This window comes from Tachyglossus aculeatus, chromosome 8, assembly GCF_015852505.1.
Source record: "Tachyglossus aculeatus isolate mTacAcu1 chromosome 8, mTacAcu1.pri, whole genome shotgun sequence".
Lineage (NCBI taxonomy): Eukaryota > Metazoa > Chordata > Mammalia > Monotremata > Tachyglossidae > Tachyglossus > Tachyglossus aculeatus.
The window spans coordinates 29,881,351-29,901,486 of record NC_052073.1 but is presented as its reverse complement, the minus strand read 5'-3'; the positions used below and the strand labels follow the sequence as shown (position 1 = coordinate 29,901,486).

Below are 20,136 nucleotides of genomic sequence, written 5' to 3'. Positions count from 1 at the left end.
CACTGCTTCGCACAGTGTGCTCAGTCAATACAAAGATAATCATACAGTATGGTGTTTCATTGGATTCTCAAAAGATCTTTAGAACTAACGGCTGGTTTGACAATTAAGGCTCGTTGAGAATTAATGGCTGGTTTGAAGGTAACTGTCCCTCAGTTACCTCATATGTAAAATGGGATTAGGACTGAGAGTCCCTTGTGGGACAGGGACTGTGTACAACCTGATTAGATTTCATCTACCCCAGTGCTTAGTGCATTGCCTGGCTCATAGTACACACTTAACCAACTGGGTGTGGGGCAGCTGTTTCCTAGGACAAAGTTTGAGGTGGAGTTAAAAGGCAGGATTCCAATTCTTAATCCTTGATAGGGCCCAATAATGGTCCCTATGTTAGTGGCAGATCTAGTTATTCAAGGCTACCTCACTGTATCCCACACAGAACAAACTCCATCATCTCTAGTCTTTCTTAAATGACTCACTCAGGACTCTTCCTGAGTGAAAAAAATAAAATAAAGGAAGAAGCACTTCCAGGATTCACCAAGCACTGGGGTGAACAGACTACACACTTAACTTGGGGGTGTCCTAGGGGAAAGAACACGGACCTGGGATCAGAGGACCTAGGTGCCAATCCCAGCTCTGACACTTGCCTGCTGGGTAAACTTGGGAAAGTCACTTAACTTCTCTGTGCCTCAGTTACCTCATCTGTTCAATGGGCATTAAGACCGTGAGCCCTAGGTATGACATGGACTGTGTCCGACCTGCTTATCTTTGTACCTACCCCAGTGCCTCATATAGTGCCTGGGACATGTTGACAATAATGCTGTGGTATTTGTTAAGTACTTACAATGTGCCAGAAACTGTACAAGATAATTGGGGTGGACACAGTCTCTGTCCCACATAGAGCTCACAGTCTTCATAACAAATATTATTTTAAAGAAGTGTTTGCACTATCTGGAATAGTAGCAGTACTGTCCCCAGTCTTTAGTGCATCCTGCATTAGAGCAGAGGAGGAGCAATACTGGGGGCCCAGTCCTTCGATGGTGAGCATGGATCTGGGAGTCAGTCAGAACTGAGTTCTAATCAATCAATCAATCGTATTTATTGAGCGCTTACTGTGTGCAGAGAACTGTACTAACTGCTTGGGAAGTACAAGTTGGCAACATATAGAGAGAGTCCCTACCCAACAGTGGGCTCACAGTCTAAAAGGGACTCTAATCCCTTTTCTAGTTCTAATCCCACTCCACCACTTATCTGCTGTGTGACCTTGGGCAAGTCACTTAACTTGGAGAAGCAGCGTGGCTCAGTAGAAAGAGCACAGGCTTTGGAGTCAGCGGTCAGGGGTTCAAATCCCTGTTCCATCAATTGTCAGCTGTGTGACTTTAGGTAAGTCACTTAACTTCTCTGTGCCTCAGTTACCTCATCTGTAAAATGGGGATGAAGACTGTGAGCCCCCCGTGGGACAACCTGATCACCTTATAACCTCCCCAGCGCTTAGAACAGTGCTTTGCACATAGTAAGCGCTTAATAAATGCCATCATCATTATTATTATTAACTTCTCTGTCCTTCAATTACCTCGTCTGTAAAATGGGGATTAGGACTATGAGTCCCATGTGGGACAGGGACTGTGTCCAACCTGAGTAGCTTGCATCTACCCTGGCGCTCAGTGCAGTGACTGGCACATAGCACATACTTAGCAAATACCATAAAAAGAAAAATTTAAATGGTGCAGAGTCTCAAGTAAGAAGGTCTTTTTAAGAGGAAAGAAGATTCAGGAACTGAGCTAGCACCCTCCATGCTCTAAGCGGATTCCGAGGGGGAGACTATCTTGTGAATCCCTTGTACTTTCTTTTGGTCCAGCAAAAACTGAGAAGCCTTTCATCTGGAGTCTCATTCACTGTAGAAGGCTGAGGTAGAAATCCAGTGCATGTCACCTCTGACTCTGGTTAAAGTTCTGGTTGCATGCAGGGAGTACTTTGCCCACAGTAAGTACTCCACAATTATTGTTTGTGATGCTAATGAGAAGCCCCAAGAGAAGGCATCTGCCCTGCTTACCTGGAAGCAAAAGACATCCTAAGCCCCGAAGACTCAAGCTCCTTTCTGCATTACCCTTGGTTGCCATAATGTGGCCTAAATTCAAGATTAATTCTGGGTTCCTTTTCTGACAGGGTTCCCATTCTACACATAACGGGAAGAGGTTGGATGCAGATAGGAAAAGGCTTGGGGGAGATCTGCAAAAGATGATACATGCATTTAGCATTCCCTCTGGTTTCCCAACCTCCAGCCTCTCCCCACTCCAATCTTATGCCACATGCTACTACTCAGCACATCTCTCTTCTCCACAAAGCCCTTCCCTGGCTACTCTCGTTCTCTGCGCATCACAGTCGGCTTCAAAGCTCACAAACATCTCATCCCACGTTACCTTTCTGCTCCCTTTGCCCATTATTCCCCAATTTGCTGTGTTCATTTCTTCAAAGCTAACCTTCTAGCTGTACTTCACTCTCCACTCTCCCACTTCATCTCCTCACTCTACTCTTCAAGCTTGGAACTCTGTCCCTCCCAACATCAGCTCCCACAGCTCTCTCCACATTCCCAGCTCTACAAAAATCCCACCTCTTCCCCAAGCTTTCTCTGACTGACCCTGAGCACCCTGAGCCAAATCATCATAATAACTAACGATAATGGTATTTGTTAAGCACTTACTATGTGTAAGTATGATTCTAAGCGCTGGGGTAGATACAAGCTAATCAGGTTGGACACAGTCCATGTCCCCCATTATTTCTGCCCTCTTTTGCATTCATGTAAATATGTGGTCTCAATTATTTATTTTGATGACTCGTGTTATATTTTTTATGTTTGACCGAATGATCTGTCTTCTCTGTTACTGTATAAACTCCTGGTGCGCAAGGACTGTGTCATTTCTTTATTCTGTTCTTACCAACTGTCTAGTACAGGGCACCGTACCAAATGGGTGCCCAATAAATGCTACTTCTACATCAATCAAGCAATCAAAAGCATTTCATTGCTTGATTTATGTAGCAGTAGCATATGACACATATTCACCCCAACTCAAGGTGAGAAGCAGCTTAGTGGAAAGAACACAGGCCTGGGAGTCAGAGGACCTGGGATCTAATAGCGGCTCTGCCCATTCTCTGCTGATTGACCTTGGACAGGTCACTTAACTTCTCTGTGCCTCAGTTGCTTCACCTGTAAAATGGGGATTAAGACTGTCAGTCCCATGTGGGACATGCCTGTGGTCAACATGAGTCGGTTGTAACTACCCCATCACTTGGAACAGTGCCTGGCACAGAGTAAACACTTAAAACCTTAAGAAAAAGGCCAGTGGTTTACTCAAAAGACAGTCTTACTGCATTTGTTCAATGTTCTCAATGCTACTGTGTCTCCGTATCTTATTAATTCATCCCCTCCCTTTTCGTCCGCCTATTTTTATTGGTTAATAGAAAGCTTTGTTTAGGAAAATTAAATGGATCGTGTCTTCTACTAATTAACTACAGTGCCCCGAGCCACAAGCAGATGTCACTGTGATATCTTCCAGCTTCATGCGAAGGTATAGCTTCAAGTTCGTCTAATTAAATTACTTTGTTTCTGCACCATTGCCTGGAAAGACAAGCCTATCTTGTAGTGTTCCTCTGAGGCTGAAAGTGAGTTCCTTTTAACTAAGCTTTATTTCAAAGGGGTTAATCAGCCTCTGTTTGTACTTATGCAAATGAAAAGAAACTTTGGTTAGAAAATTATTTAGTCGACTGATTTTATCCACATAGCTCTGGCCTGTCAATGACTCTGATAGATGTACTGGCTTCTGATCTCCAAGGACCTGGTGTGACTATCTCTGGAAGAGATTGAGTTTGGGGCACTTAACCTGCTCTGTAGTGAAAATGCTTCTGAAGAAACAGCTTGGCCTAGTGAAGGAGCACAGGATTTGGAGTCATGAGTCCTGGGTTCTAATCCTGACTCCATCACTTGCCTGCTGTGTGGCCTTGGACAAGTCACTAGGTTTCTTCAGAACTCAGGTTCCTCATCTGTAAAATGGGGATTAAAAACCTCTTCCCCCTCTCCTTTGGCCACTGAGCTGGGATGGGGCAGGGACCATGTCTGGTCTGCTTATCTTGTATTTACTTAAGTGCACAGTGCTTGGCACATCATAAGCACTTAACAAATACCAGTATTTGTAAATATTACTACTACTACTAATACAAACAATAATGACAATAAGAATAATACCATCTACCAAAACATTCCAGCCAATGTGCAATTAGATATGATGAGGGAACATCTGCCAGAAGAAGCTTAGAGCTGACTCTACAAGCAATTCTAAATATTCGGAACCCTGGCATTGCTGTGTGAGCAGGACTGACAAACTAAGATTAAGTGGAGAGGGAAAAAATGCATGTTAACAAATAAATCCCCCTGACCACCTGATGAAACTAGTCAATTGGGGAATGAACAGGGAAGTAATCGCACTGTCCCTCACCAGGATCTGAAACAAGTACAGACCTTGCAAAGGGAGAAAGAAAATGAGCCTAGCACTATCAAGGGCTAATAAGGCAATAATGCAAACTGGATAGAAGAAAATCACTGTATTCACATAAATGCCCACCTTTACTCTCTAAACCCTTTCCATATCCCAAATATAATCCCATGGTGTCCATAGTTAACACCTTTTCTTTCAGCAATTAATGAAATATGGCTTCAAAAACAAAAATCAAAGTCAACAATTGAGATTTTCCTAAATTTTTAAATTTTAAATTTTTGATAAGGCTAACAAATACAGCTGTTTTTAAACTACCAATAAGAAAATAAAACTAAGTTGTGCCCTTTTTCAGAGGAATAATGCATTCCAATATTCTGTCTCAGACAACGGCACCTAAAGACACCAGGAGAAGGTCTTGCTGGCAGCTTATCTTCCTGGCACCTTCTCACATTCCTAATTCTTTCCTCTACTAACCTTATCATCCAGGAATTTATCCAAGTCCCTTTCAAACTTCTTGATAGTTTCTGCTGCACAACTTTCTGTTGAGATGAATTTCAGTTGCTTACCATCTGCTAGACCTATCAGCCTGGAAACTGCCAAAATCAGCCATCTAACCTCCCTATTTTTTCCCCTCTAACAATCTATCAGGGATCTATCATCAATGAATTTATCCACACCTTCTGGAATCTCTTCATATTTTATGCTTGTACACCTTCCCAAGTTAATGAATTTCAGTTGCTTATCACCCACCTAATACTTAGATGAACAGACTTTGTCTTATGGAGAATGGGATCCCTTCTAGTTTATAGATTCATGCACCTGATCCTTCCACTGAATATTAGAGATTCAACAAAAGCACCCTAAAGGTAAATACCCAACTGAAAATGAAACATTTTATATACCTACACACACTCACATGCACACACACATACCCCCTTGTGCATATCCATTCAAAACTAATTGGTAATATTTAGACCAGTACTATACATTACTAATGTGGGTTATCATCACTGAAAATCTGACAAGTTTCAACTAACATTGTGGCCTAAATTTAGTGGCCTCAGGACCATATTTCTTTTCTCCTAAAACTGAAATGTGAACATTGTCACCAGTCCTCATTATTTTCTGCTTAAATTCTTTTTTTTTCATTCTTTCTCATGACATTGAGCTTATGGGAATTTTGATAGACTGAAGGTGTCACAGCTGGCATGAAGTTCTTTTCCAGGGGACTGCTGTCGATTGATTATGAGGAGAAAGGCAAACCTCAGTCAAAGGCTCTGTTTTTTTCAATACAACTTTCCAAACTTTGGTGAAGTATGATTAAAAAAAAGTAAAATGGAATTAATCGAAGGGACAGGATGGAGCTACTGGGATTTTAGGAAGGAGAGAGAGATGCACTATAGAGGGCATGGCAATGCATGACTTATGTTGGGGAGTTTCACAGCAGGCTGTTTGAATAGTAACCATCAGCTGAAAAATGACTCATTGAGAAAATATGGAACCCCACCAGTGAAATTCTTTAGCTATAGTAAGCACTCATATTCATTTAGAACCTCTTAACTATTAGTGGAAAGAAAAAAAGCTAAACAATGTTTGCAAAAGCCCACATTTACACTGAGCTACTGACAGCATATAAAAAGTCTAATAGAAAATGAAGAGGAAGAACTTGTCAGTTTTGCTTCTTTGCAAAACAGGTGTTTTTGTAAATAGGCCTTGGCTCCGAATAACTAACACCACACTTCAGGATGCACTTCTCCTCTGATGGACTGGAAAGGTCAGTTTGACGAGATGGGATGTAAGAACTCTCATTTGGTGAAGAAGCACGAAGATGTTCAATGAAGAATCAGTGGAACTGCAGTACATTTCAGAACCAAATCTCTGAAAATCAAATGAGAGTCTTGCCCTTGCTCACAAACATTTCAGACTTTCACTTAACCATGCTTCCCAGAGGGCAGAATCAGAAAAACAATATCAAACAACATTTAGTGGCAGAAATATGAAAAATCTCATGCTCACACAAGGGTTATCCAATTCAGAGTCATTTCACCAAGAGGAAAAATATGGAGCTTCCCAATCGTTCTTATCATGTAGAGGGTTTTTTTTGTTATCACCTGTCTTTCATAGGCGCCATTCTCTCCCACAGAAACTGATCGGGAATGCAGGGTCCGGTGAAGCAAAGAAAGCACTGGCTCTCAAATATCGGGTCAATGAATAAAGTCATCCTGGGCCAAGAGGAGCAGAAGCAAAGCAGAGACTTACCTTCTCTTGATCGTGAGCATGGCTCCCAGAAGGATGATGACAAACATTAAGAGTCCTGCTATCACTCCTGCCATTTTCACAGTGTTGTCAACCTGCTTTTCAGGCTCCACTGAGTTGGAGTTCTGTGTGGAAGCTCCTTAAGAGGAGGGGAAGAAGATGCGGGGAAATAAAAACAACTCATATAAAACTCCAGTCTCAATACAGTGTAACTTATCCTAAATACTTTAGGGACCTAGAACTCACCACACCAGAACAAACCAAATGGTCCATCTGTTCAGGAGGCTGCATTTCCAAAAGCCTTTACCAGATGTTCCAAAGGAAAGTGGAGGCACCCAAGAGTGTACCAGACAGCTAAGTATCCCTTCCTATTCTCAAGGATAAACACCATTTTCCCTAAAACCTGAAGATTGGATGCTCTGACTTTTGGTTCAGGGGGAAAAGAGGATCTCTGCTGTTTACCAGAAAAACTACCCTGTCCCCAAGCCACTAGGATTTCCCAACTGCCATTGCTCTGTTCAACCATGACAGCAACAGCCATCCTTCTCTGTCCTTTCTCTGTCACTTCGAAGTGGAGAGGGTGTGGCTGTGACTAATGTGTCAGTTAGAATCTGAGCTGAGGGAAACCTGTAACTCTGATCTTTTAGCCACAATGCCCGATTGCTCTTATTGCATTTACCATTCTCTTTTTCGTTTATTTTTTTTTATTCTTTGATCTTTCCTTTTGTATCTGTTGCCCATCTCTTCTTTCCTCATTACTCTTAGATTATGAGCCCCTTGAGGACCAGGACCATCAGTAATTCTGAAATTTGTATTTTGTTCCCAATGCTAAGAACAATGCCTTGTGCACAGTCAGTGTTTACATAACTTTTGAAGGAAATGAACAATTGGTCCCCTATTTATAGGCAATTCAATTGTACATTCAATTTCTTCCTTTCATTACTCAATATTTGCAAGTCTGTCTATGGTATTAGAGTGAAAGTACCTTGTGGGAAGGAAATCTGTCTCTTGCTTATTTTGCACTTCCCAAACACTCAGTTCTGTGTATTACACCAGCTGATGCTCATTACATGCTACTCTGCTTTCACTTCTACAAATACCACTACTTTAAATACAGTCTTTTAGACTGTGAGCCCACTGTTGGGTAGGGACTGTCTCTATATGTTGCCAACTTGTACTTCCCAAGTGCTTAGTACAGTGCTCTGCACACAGTAAATGCTCAATAAATACGATTGATTGATTGATTGATATTAACCATCATATGGCCCATTATGGGCTGTGTCCTATTACAGCAAATGTCTCAATGATTTCAGCAGTAGATTTAGTTGTGTACAACATACAATACTGGGCTCATAATTTGACAAGCACTTTGGGATCCTTTCAAATGAAAGATGCTAATTAAAAATGAACAACCATTATCATTCCATAATTATATATTAATCAGAAAACATAGAAGCAAACACTTCCTACCCTAAAATCACACTAGGCCAAAGCCAGGCAGAGGAGAGCCACTTACCTGTCTGCCTCCCCTCGCAACCCTTTTCTTTCTATTTCCCCTACCCCTGGTTGTGGGCAAGGGAATGTGTCTGCTTATTGTGGTATGGTACTCTCTCAAGTGCTTAGTACAGTGCTCTGCACATGGTAAGTGCTCCCAACGTCTTACCAAGTTCCTAGAGTAGTACTTGAGTTACAGAGAAAGAAGATCAGCGAAGGAGTTTTCTAGCATGACTTTTGAGCCAACTACTAGGGTTTGAGAATGTAGACTGTAAGCTCCTTGTGGGAAGGGATCATGTCTACCAAATCTGTTGCACTGGAATTTTCGAAGTGCTTACTTAGTACAGTGCTTGCAACACAGTAAGCTCTTGGTAAATACAACTGATTGACTTGGGAAACAAAATGCTCATTAATTACTGAGAGAGGCCTAGTTCCCACCTATTCTCTAACTTTTTCTACTGCTGGTCTTCTATTTTCATTTTCTTTGTTTCCTCCTCTACCTCCATTTCTTACTAGTAATGAGCTCTGCCCTCTGCTCCATAAGCCAGAGGGCCCTCACACACATTTTCCTGGGAATGGGAAGGGAATATGCTGTCTTCTTTCTACCTACCTCCCAGATTCTCCAGCCCAGTTAGATTTTCAAGGTTACATTTGTGAGTTGAATATTTCTAGGCCTGCAGGAAATACTTAATGAAGCTGCTGAACACAACATCACATGAGAGGATGGACTTTGAACCAATGCCAGCTCTTCTGCTTGCCAGTTTCTAAAACGGTGTTTTGTAAAAAAGGATGGTGATGGCAGGTTGCTTTTAAGCACTTGGGAGAGTGACTCCAAACCAAAGAAAAGTGCTAGCTGAATGCCACACCCTCATCTTCCTTTCTTCATTTCATTTGTCCAAGGGGCATCTAATTGGAATATAAGTTCATTTAGAAGGGACCAGTGGTTTCCTTATGTTATTCGTGGCTTAATTCATGGTCGGTGCTTTTATGATATCAATAAACAATAATTTGAGTCATTTCCTATGATTCATAGAGGTAATTAGATAGTGGATGCATTATTATTTCTAATAGTGTTGATTTATTAAGCTATTCAAGTTTCACACATGTGTGACAAAATTGGCAATGGAAAAGTTAGCCCGATCAATCAGAGTCACTGGCCAGTGGTTGAGGACATCCTTTAGCATAAGGGGGTGAGACAGAAATCATGTTGATAAGTTAGTCCCCAGATGTGAATAAAAACATCAGTATTTCCCATCTTGAACTTCTCCTTGCAGTGAATTTAAGAACTTGTCATGATTTGCCTAAAAAGAGCCTAAGATTTCTATTCGGAATGGGAAAACCGGCTGCCATATCCTGATGTGGATTAAGGATTTATAATCGTTAAATAAAACACAGTAAGAGAGAAGAGGGAAAACATGGCTAAAACCACATTCTATATAAGGCCAGTTCCTTTAGAACCTCAACTGGTAGAAGAGTGAGGATTGATCAGTCAACTTGTCTTAGATTCTAAGACTGTTAACCCCTTTCCCCTTCCCCAGAATCTCTAAATTTATGTGTTAAATAATAATCAGCTCAATTTAGTGGGCACCACATTGCTGAAAATCCCCAGAGGGAGGATCTGGCCATCATTTGCACTGTGGCTATGCTCGGGGAGCAGAGAATCCCTTCCTATGACATGTGCAGAGAATCACCGAGCCCAGGAGGAACTGAGAAAATAATAATAACAATAATAATAACATTTGTTTAGCACTTACTATGTGCCTGGTACTGTACTAAGTGTTGGGGTAGATACAATCTAATCAGGTCGGAAACAGTCCCTGTCCCACAAAGGACTCCCAGTCTTAATCCCTATTTTACAGATGAGGAAATTGAGGCACAGAGAAGTTTACTGACTTGCCCGTGTTAACAAAATCAAGAAGTGTTGGAGCTGAGATTAGAACCCAGATCCTTCTGACTCCCTGGTCTTTGCTCTATTCACTAATAATAATAATAATGGCATTTACTAAGTGCTTACTATGTGCAAAGCACTGTTTTAAGCATTGGGGAGGTTACAAGGTGATCAGGTGGTCCCACGTGGGGCTCACAGTCTTCATTCCCATTTTACAGATGAGGTAACTGAGGCACAGAGAAGTTAAGTGACTTGCTCAAAGTCACATAGCTGACATTTGGTGGAGCCGGGATTTGAACCCATGACCTCTGACTCCAAAACCCGCACTCTTTTCCACTGAGCCATGCTGCATCTCTTAAGAGAGAAGGCCTGGGGGAGACCAAGCCTCCACTCTGCCTTGATGATTCTACGGCACATATTTTGAGTTTTGTTCTGTTCCCGGGGAAGAATCCTCAATCACCTGAGCTGCTGACAACTGAGGCCTCACTCTCCTGCAACTCTGTGCTAAACATCGCTCCAATCCCTTCACCTTCAGCTGCAGGACAGTCAAGCTGATTAAGCTTCTAACTCAAAGTATAGAGAAGCAGTAGAGAAGCAACATGGCCTAGTGATGAGAACATGGGCTTGGGAGTCAGAGGTTGTGGGTTCTAATTCCAGCTCCGCCACTTGTCTGCTGTGTGACCTTGAGCAAGTCACTTCACTTCTCTGAGCCTCAGTTATCTCATCTGTAAAATGGGGATTAAGACTATGAGCCCAACGTGGGGCAACCTGATTATCTAGTACCTACCCCAGCGCCTAGAACAGTGTTTGGTACACAGTAGGTGCTTAACAAATACCACTATTAATTAGTTAATTAATTACAATCAGCTGCTTGGAATATCTGAATGTAAACTATGCCCAATCCCAAAATGTTTCTTTAAATTAATTTTCCAGACCTAAATCATTGTCTTTGTTTTCAATCCCAGCGACCTTTCCCCGTTGGGTATCCTCGCATCCTCCCTCTCATCTACTTCCTCCAAATTGCAGTCTATTCCATCATGATCTTCAATAGCCCATCACTGGAAAAACTTTAATTCACCTCAAATTTTACCCCTGTGCACACAGCTTGAGACATACAACTCTTTTTCACGACTTGGTGTTGTCAGGGAATGGCAGTGTCTGTTAGAAACTGGAAGATTTCCGACAAATTTTAACTTTTGAGAAAGCAGGGTGCTATAGGCGTGGTAGTGATTTGAAAAGAGACAGGAATCTATAAAAAAGGATTAGCGGAAGCATAAACTCAATCAGTGGGAGGACTAGGGTAAACACCCAGCAAGGAGTTAAGATTAGTGATACTAAATTGAGCCAGAATAATGAAAAAAGCAATAAGAGAGTCATTGATTGCTGAGATTCCAGCCAAATCCGTCAAGGAAACATTTTCTTTCCTCTCGATCTTTAAAAGGCATTTTTTTTTAATGTGTGTAGAAGTAGAAACATTTCATTTTGGCTAAGAGCAAATCTATTCCCCAAAGGTTTGGAATAGATAGAGGGAAAAATTATTGGTCACAATATGGTTGTTGGATCTCACAGGGCAGTAACTGAAGGTTTTCATATTTAGAGCCTATTTGAAAGGGATGGGGTTGGAAAATCATAAATTAATTTCAGATCAGTGGTGTCAGGTCAAAATGACAGGGTAGCCTGGGAAAATATGGGGGCTATAAAGGGTGTTACAAGTCCACAGGCTGTTTGTTGCATTTGGCTGAGAGTTGGATGACATCACCAGTTCCTTGGCGAATAATTGATCTTGAGTGATTGACAAGAGGCAATTGGAGGAATAGCCAGTTATATATAACAAATTTAACAAGAACAGTGTGAGAAGCACAATGGCCAAGTTGGGAGAACATGGGCCTGGGAGTCAGAAGGACCTGGGTTCTAATCCCAGCTCCACCATATGCCTTATGCGACCTTGGTCAAGTCACTGAATTTCTCTGTGCCTCAGTTACTTCATCTGTAAAATGGGGTTCAGGCTGCGAACCCCATGTAGGACAGGGACTGTGTCCAGCCTGATTTAGCTTGTATCTACCCCAGCATTTAGTATAGTGCCTGGCACATGACTTCTCTCTTTTATTCAACCCACACATTCAATTTATCCTGTCAGTTAGACCTTCACAACATTGCTAAAATCTGCCCTTTCTTCTCCACGTTAATCCAATCACTTATTCTATCTGATCACACCTTGATTACTGTAACAGCCTCCTTTTTGATCTCCCTGCCTCCAGTTCATACTTCATTCTGCTGTTCAGATCATTTTTCTACAAAACTGTTGAGGCCATGTTTCCCAACTCCTCAAGAAACTCCAATGGTTGCCCATCCACCTCAGCATCAAACAGAAACTCCTCACCATTGGCTTTAAAGGACTCAATCACCTTGCCCCTTCTTACCTCACCTCCCTACTCTTTTATTACAACCCAGCCCACACACTTTGCTCCTCTAATGCCAAACCTCTCACTGTACCTCGGTCTCGCCAACCTCTAACCCACATCCTGCTTCCGGTCTGGAACACCCTCCCTCCAGTCTGGAACACTCTCCCTCCTCATATCTGACAGACAACTACTTTCCCCCTCTTCAAAGCCTTACTGAAGGCACCTTGACTAAGCCCTCCTTTCCTCTTTCTCGCACACCCTTGTGCGTCACCCTGGCATGCTCCTTTTATTCATTCCCCCACCCCAGCCCCACAAAACTTGCATGCATATCTTTAATTTATTTATGTTTAGGTCTGTCTCCTCCCCTAGACTGTTAGCTCATTGTGGGCAGCTGAAGTGCTCAACAAATACAAATGAGTGACTGACTTAAATACAGTAAAAGAGGAACAAGTGTTGAGTAGCTAAAGAGGGGAGTCTCTCTGGGTCTCATGAAAATGGAATGGACACTGCCCTTCCCCCTGTGTATTCTTCCCCTAATCACCTCTCTTTCTTCTTCCTTACTCTTCTCTCTTACTGTGCCTCTCTTTTCCTTTTTGAATGATTTTTTGAATTGGACTCTTCTGTTCCCACATCTTTGCCACATCACTGAAACAGAAGTACTTAGACTCTCCATGTGGGACAGGGACTGTGTCTGACCTGATTAAATTATATCTACTCCAGTGCTTAGAACAGTACTTGACATACAGTAAGTGTTTAACAAATGCCATAATAATAATAATAAGTACAACAAAGGGAATGACTGGCTTGGTGCCAACATGTCAGAAAAACAACCAGAATCATAGAAAATCTTAAGCAAAATGCAAACATCATGGCTGGGAGGTCTGCTTGGGGGTGTATGTTGCACAAAATGTCATCCATATCTTGGACTCAGCACCATTCAGACTCCAGTTGGATTCAAGGAGTTAAAGGAAAGGGGGAGACCTTGAAGAGCAGAGACGATTAAAGATTTGGAAAGTGGGAACAGTTAAGGAGACGTCCAAGAAATGTGGATTATGGAGACACAGAAGAAGCATGGTTTAGTGCAAAGAGCCCAAGCTTGGGAGTCAGAGGTCATGGGTTCTAATCCTGACTCCGCCACTTATCAGCTGTGTGACTTTGGGCAAGTCAATTAACTTCTCTGTGCCTCAGTTACCTCATCTGGAAAATGGGGATTAAGACTGTGAGCCCCACGTGGGACAACCTGATTACCTTGAAACAGTGCTTGGCACACAGTAAGTGCTTAACTAATAGCATCATCATCAAAATATGTGGGGTTATAACAGGTAGAGAAGCAGTGTTGCCTAGTAGATAGAACAGGAGTCTGGAAGTTGGAAGGACCTGGGTTCCAATTCTAGCTCTGCCACCTGTCTGCTGTGCAACCTTGGGCAAATCACTCAATTTATCTGTGCCTCAGTTACTTCCTTTATAAAATGGAAATTAAGACTCTGAACCCCATGTGGGACATGGACTATGTCCAACCTGAATAACTTGTATCTACCCCCACACTAAGTACAGTGCCTGGCACATAGTAAGCTCTTAATAAATACTATTAAAAAAAAACACAAAGGCACAGATCTATGAAGGCTGTTATGAAGAAGCTGACAAATAAGCTCCCTCTAGACTGTGAACTCCCTCTTGACTGTAAGCTAGTTGTGGGCAGGAAATGTGTCTGTTTATTGTTATATTGTACTCTCTCAAGTGCTTAGTACAGTGCTCTGCACAAAGTAAGCACTCAATATATACTATTGAAAGAATGAATGAATGAGGTTCATCTTCAGCCCCACAGATCACAGGTCCTGCTGTAACAGGCTTTCAGGCAGTTAAAACGTTTGGTCTGATGTCAGAAAAAAGTGTCTGGACTGTATGAGCAACCCTAGTCCTTGCAGCCTATAACTGAAGAAAATCAAGAGAAAACTGATTTAAACAACAGTAGCAACACCCACATTGACTAATAATTAATTGTGTTATTTGTTAAGTGCTTTCTATGTACTAAGCACTGTTCTAAGTGGTGGGTAGATTCAAGGTAGTTGGGTAAGACACAGCCCTTGTCCCACATGGGGATCTCAGTCTTGATTTGCATTTTACAGATGAGGCAACTGAGGCCCAGAGAATCGAAGTGACTTGCCCAAGGTCCCACAGCAGATGTGTAGCACAACTGGGATTAGAACCCAAGTCCTCTGACTCCTAGGCCCATACTCTTTCCACTAGGCCACACTGCATCTCCCTTACATCTTTACAGGGTTTGAGAACTGGACCTTAAATGCTCTTTCCTCAGACCCTGATCCAGCCCAAAGGAGAAAACTCCACAAAAGGGAAGTCAAATCCAATCAGCTCAGTTAAGAGGATTTTCCTGGGGTCCAGAGGGAAGACCTTCCCTCTGCTCCTCTCCAGTTTCCCGATTTCCCTGCTGGATGGTTCCAGGAAGCTGAAGCTCATGCCTGGGGAGCCCCCTAAAATGAACTCGGGGAAAATTTGGTTCTGGAGCCAGAGAGCCTCCATGAGGAGGTAGAGGGAAGCTTCACTGGCTCCTACTGTATCCCACCTCCATTTCCTCACCTTGCCTCACCCTCACCCCACACTAGGCACCCCCGTTCTCTCACTGTGCCTCCACTGAGTTCCTTCTAATGGGTGGCTGCACAGTAGCCACTCGTGGGCAGTAGTAGTAAGAGCATTTATTAAGAGCTTACTATGTGCAGAGCACTATACTAAGCTCTGGGAGAAAAAAACATACAGATGGGAATTAGACATCGATCCTGTCCCTCCAGGGGCTTACAATCTAAGAGGAGATCATTTCTACTGACTCTATTGTATTGTACTTCCCAAGCGCTTAGTACAGTGCTCTGCACATAGTAAGCGCTCAATAAATACGATTGATTGATTGATTGATTGATTACAGTGGTCTGCACATGTTAAGTGCTCAATAAATACCAGAGATTGAATAGTTCTATCCTTAGACCCTCAGATGAATGCACATCTCTCCCTCCCCTTTCCTCCTGCCCTTCCCACCACCAACCCACCAACAGACCAGAACTCTCCTCAGAGCATGGGACGAGTCAATATAGCTTATTTTCCCCCTACTATGTTCACCTGCATTTCTTTTACACATTCAATTGCCATTATAGACTATTTTAGAGATAGCTTCCCGAAGGAGATTTGAAGTTATAATGTATTAATAATAACCCTGTCTGTTTCTGAATATGGGCCCATTGGAAAACCTATTTAGGGAAAATGAGAGCTTTAATGTATTCATAACCTTAGGTATGTCATGTCTTTGGAAGCTCTATTTAAGGACGTGGACAATGGTAATATATTAATGCCAACATTCTTAAGAGCTCAGAGATAAAGAGAATTGCTGATTTGTGGTATCCTGTTGAAGAGTTGTTTCCTGTAGGCTCTGGAGGGGTGACAAGCCATTAGACCAATGTAACTCCAGGATCAAGAAAGTTTACCCACAGTTTGCCTCAGATTCTGCAGGTAAGGTTGCTTTAACAAAAATGCACCAGAGCCTATCCCTTCCACAAGAAGGGTCCAATTTATTTTTTATGGTATTTATTAAGCACTTACTATGTGTCAAGTGATGATGATGATAGCAATTGTTAAGTGCTTACTAAGTGCCAAGCACTGTTCTAAGTGCTGGAGACAGGTGGGGTGGGGGGGGGAATACAAGATAATAAGGTTGTCCCACATGGGGCTCATAGTCTTAATCCCCATTTTACAGATGAAGGAACTGAGGCACAGAGCAGTTAAGTGACTTGCCCAAAGTCACATACCTGACAAGTGGCAGAGCTGGGATTAGAACCCATGACCTCTGACTCCTAAGATGGTCCTCTTTCCATTGAGCCATGCAGCTTCTCTGTGCTGTTCTAAGTGCTGGGTTAGATATAAGTTAATGTGATCAGACACAGTCCCTGTCCCACATGGGGCTCACTGTCTACGTAGGGGACAGAACAAGAATTGAATCCCCATTTTTCAGAGTTCGAAATTGAGGCACAGAGAAGTTAAGTGACTGCCCAAGGTCACACAGCAGGCACACGGCAGAGCCAAAATTAGAACCCAGGTCCTTTGACTCCCAGTTCCGGACTTTGTCCAGTAGGCAACACTGTTTTCCGATTGGGTTTAGGCTCCCATGCTCCAGCAATAGGTGGGAGATGGGATGGCAAAGGAGAGATAGGGGCACAAGCTAAGGGAGATCATGTCTCCTCCAGGAAACCTCCCCTGACTAATATCTTACCTCCTACCCTATTTCACCCCCAACTGCATCTCACTAAATTGTAAGCTCCTTGATGGTAGGGATCTTATCTTCCAACTCTATTGTAAACTCTCAAGTGCTTGGTATAATGCTCCACATATACTAAATATCATTGATTGACTGACCTCTATTCTTGAGCCTGCATCTCCCAAGCACTTTCATTCATTCATTCATTCAATCGTATTTATTGAGTGCTTACAGTGTGCAAAGTACTGTACTAAGTGCTTGGGAGAGTACAATATAACAACAGACACATTCCTGCCCACAGTGAGCTTACAGTCTAGAGGGGACATTAATATAAATAAATAAATAGATAAATAAAGTACAGCTATATACAGATCTCCTCACACCACAGCACCAAGATCTTTAATCTCAGTGACTTCCCATTACTCATAATTAACTTTAGCATTTGTGTTCCACTTCATAGTGCCCACTTTGAGGGCAAGGACTGTGTATACTATCTTTATTGTAACTCCCAAACACTTGATACAGTACTCTGCACAGACTAAACACTCAATAAATACCACCGATTGACTGATTGGGAGGTCCTGAAGAGTAGAAGAGGCAAGAGAGAAGGTGGGACATAGAGAGAAGACTCCTACCCTGGGAAAGTTGGAGGGAACCTGGGAGAGTGAAGTGCTGTGTTCAGTCTCTCCCTCTCTATCTCTTATGGTTCAACCCTCCAAAGTCCCTCCCCACCCTTAAACCCGGACTTGGGAATTTTTCATCAAGAAAACATTTGGTGTCATTTCATAGATGATCTATTCTACTTAGACTTACACTCGTACCATAGAGGGTTTCTACACATTCAAAACTGTTTGTCTTGGAGTTGCACAGGTTCTCAAGATTCATGCTTAGGCCACGAGGCTGGGGTGAATTGTCTTAGTTTCCTCATCTGTAAAATGGGGATTAAATATGTGTCCTTCATTCATCATCATCATCATTTGTTTGAATCTACCCCAGTGTTTAGTACAGTGCCTGGCACATAGTAAGCACTTAACAAATACCATTCTCAGAAGCAGCATAGTATAGTGGACAGAGCACAGGCCTAGGAGTCTGAGGTCATGGGTTCTAATCCCAGCTCTGACACAAGTCTGCTGTGTGATCTTGGCCTCAGTTACCTCATCTGTAAAAAATGGGGACCAAGAGTGTGAGACTCATGTGGGATGGACGGTGTCCAATCTGATTAACTTGTACTATTGCACTGCTTAGAACAGTGTTTGACACACAGTGAGCGGTTAACAGGTACAATTATTATCATTATTATCATCATCAATGGTTCTTATTGAGCACTTAGTGTGTGCAGAGCACAGTACTAAGTGCTTGGGAGAGCACAATACAATATACCTGACAGACACGCTTCCTGCCCAGAGTGAGTTTACAATCTAGAGGGGGGAGTCAGAAATTAATATAAATAACTTCTATTATTTAAAGATATGTACATAAATAATAATAATAATGATAATGGCATTTGTTAAGCACTTACTATGTGCCAAGCACTGTTCTAAGCGCTGGGGGAGATGCAAGGTAATTAGGTTGTTCCACATGGGGCTCACAGTCTTAATCCCCATTTTATATATGAGGTAACTGAGGCACGGAGAAGTTAAGTGACTTGCCCAAGGTCACACGGCTGAGAAGTGGTGGAGTCGGGATTAGAACCCATGACCTCTGACTCCCAAGCCCGGGCTCTTTCTACTGAGCCATGCTGCATCTCAATGTTAGTTAGACTGTGAGCCCCATGTGACACAGTATCTGTGGCTGACCTTATTATCCTGTATCTATCCCAGTGCTTATCAGAGTGTTTGACACATAGTAAGTCCTAATGAATACCAATTCTTATGATTTATTATTATTGTGGTTATTATTATTATCATTATTATTGTGTCCTCTCTCATAGCAAGCTTTCTGAGGGATGCTTGATGAGTTCAGACTGTCTGCAGAGTGGTTCTGAGCAAGGAATCATTCCCTAATTTGAGTTTGATGGGAACTCAGAGGCTCTTATTTCAGTGGCAAACTGATTGAACTGAGGACTCCATCAATGAAAACCAATTAATAGGTCATTAATGGTGAAGAACCCTAAACCATCTTCAACAAACACTTCAGTTCTGGTGAGGACAGGTTTGCCAGTTCAAACCCATGTGTCCTTGTTCCAATCATGACTCTTGTAAGTAAGAAGTGATGCTGGTAGAGTGCTCAAGCACTTAGTACAGTGCTCTGCACATAGCAAGTGCTCAATAAATATGATTGAATGAATTCTAAATAACTGTCAAGATGGTGTGTGTAATTTTCCTGTATTTCTGGTATTACTACTACTGTGGGAATCACATTTTTAAAATGCCCTTAGAAGGGGGGAAACCTGTTAAAAGGAAACATTTCCATAGACCTAATATGTAAAATTACTTGAAAAGAAATACAACACAATGAAAAAAACCTGTTAAAAGAATTACATTCATTGCATCAAAAGGCAAAAGGCAGGAACAAATAGGCTTGATTTGGGATTAGACCTGTTTAAGGAATACATTATCTGTCTACCCAACTTGAATATATTTCATAAAACAATGGAACAGCCATAAATGGGGGTGGAGGTGGGGGTGGGGGGTGGGGGAGAAACAAGACTGGGTAGAAGAACAATTTCTCATGCAGCAAGGTAATGCAAAGAATAGGCTTTTCCTGTCAAATTTTCTATTGATGTTATTTCTGCTACATGCTTCCTTCAATATTATACTGGTCACTCTCTGGGTGGGAGATCAATTTTAGCACATCATGATTGCACAGTTACCTACAGGGACCTTTATCATCACTCTCGGGATTAAGGATTCTTTGGCAACAAGTACATGCTGGGAGAACATTTCAAAAACTATAGATCTAAAAGGACTGTTTTCCCTTTTAAACATGTGGCTAGACACTTCATTCATTCATTCAATCAATCGTATTTACTGAGCGCTTACCGTGTTTGCAAAGCACTGTACTAAGCGCCTGGGTGAGTACAATACTAAACCCTTGTCACCATCATATGCCATCCTGCAGTGCAGAGTTCTGGCCACCCAGATGGAGGAAACCAGATAACCATTGCCCATGCCAGGAGGCAATCATCCAGTTTCTAGAGGATGGATGGACAGAATGGGATAGAGGAGGGAATGAAACACCGAGACCTCAAAAACAACAGACAGAGAGCTATGCTAAGTAGAGTTGAGAGCCCAGATGACCTTCTTCCAACTACCATTACCATGGCTATTGGACTAGAAACCACTCCACATGCTCATTATGGGGAGGATGAGGTCTTCTGAGCTGATGTGGACACATGCAGAAACATGCCATGCAGAA

General features: G+C 42.3%; 1 protein-coding gene across 5 annotated transcripts in view; it reads right to left on the bottom strand.

The window, feature by feature from the left end:
- Nucleotides 1–20,136, bottom strand: part of PTPRT (protein tyrosine phosphatase receptor type T) — a 700,314-nt gene that overhangs the window by 143,987 nt on the left and 536,191 nt on the right. For all 5 annotated transcript variants that reach the window (XM_038750174.1, XM_038750176.1, XM_038750173.1 and 2 more), the window contains exon 14: nt 6,744–6,879. In XM_038750174.1, coding sequence (XP_038606102.1) covers nt 6,744–6,879 — 136 coding nt within the window. The remainder of the gene's footprint in view (nt 1–6,743; nt 6,880–20,136) is intronic.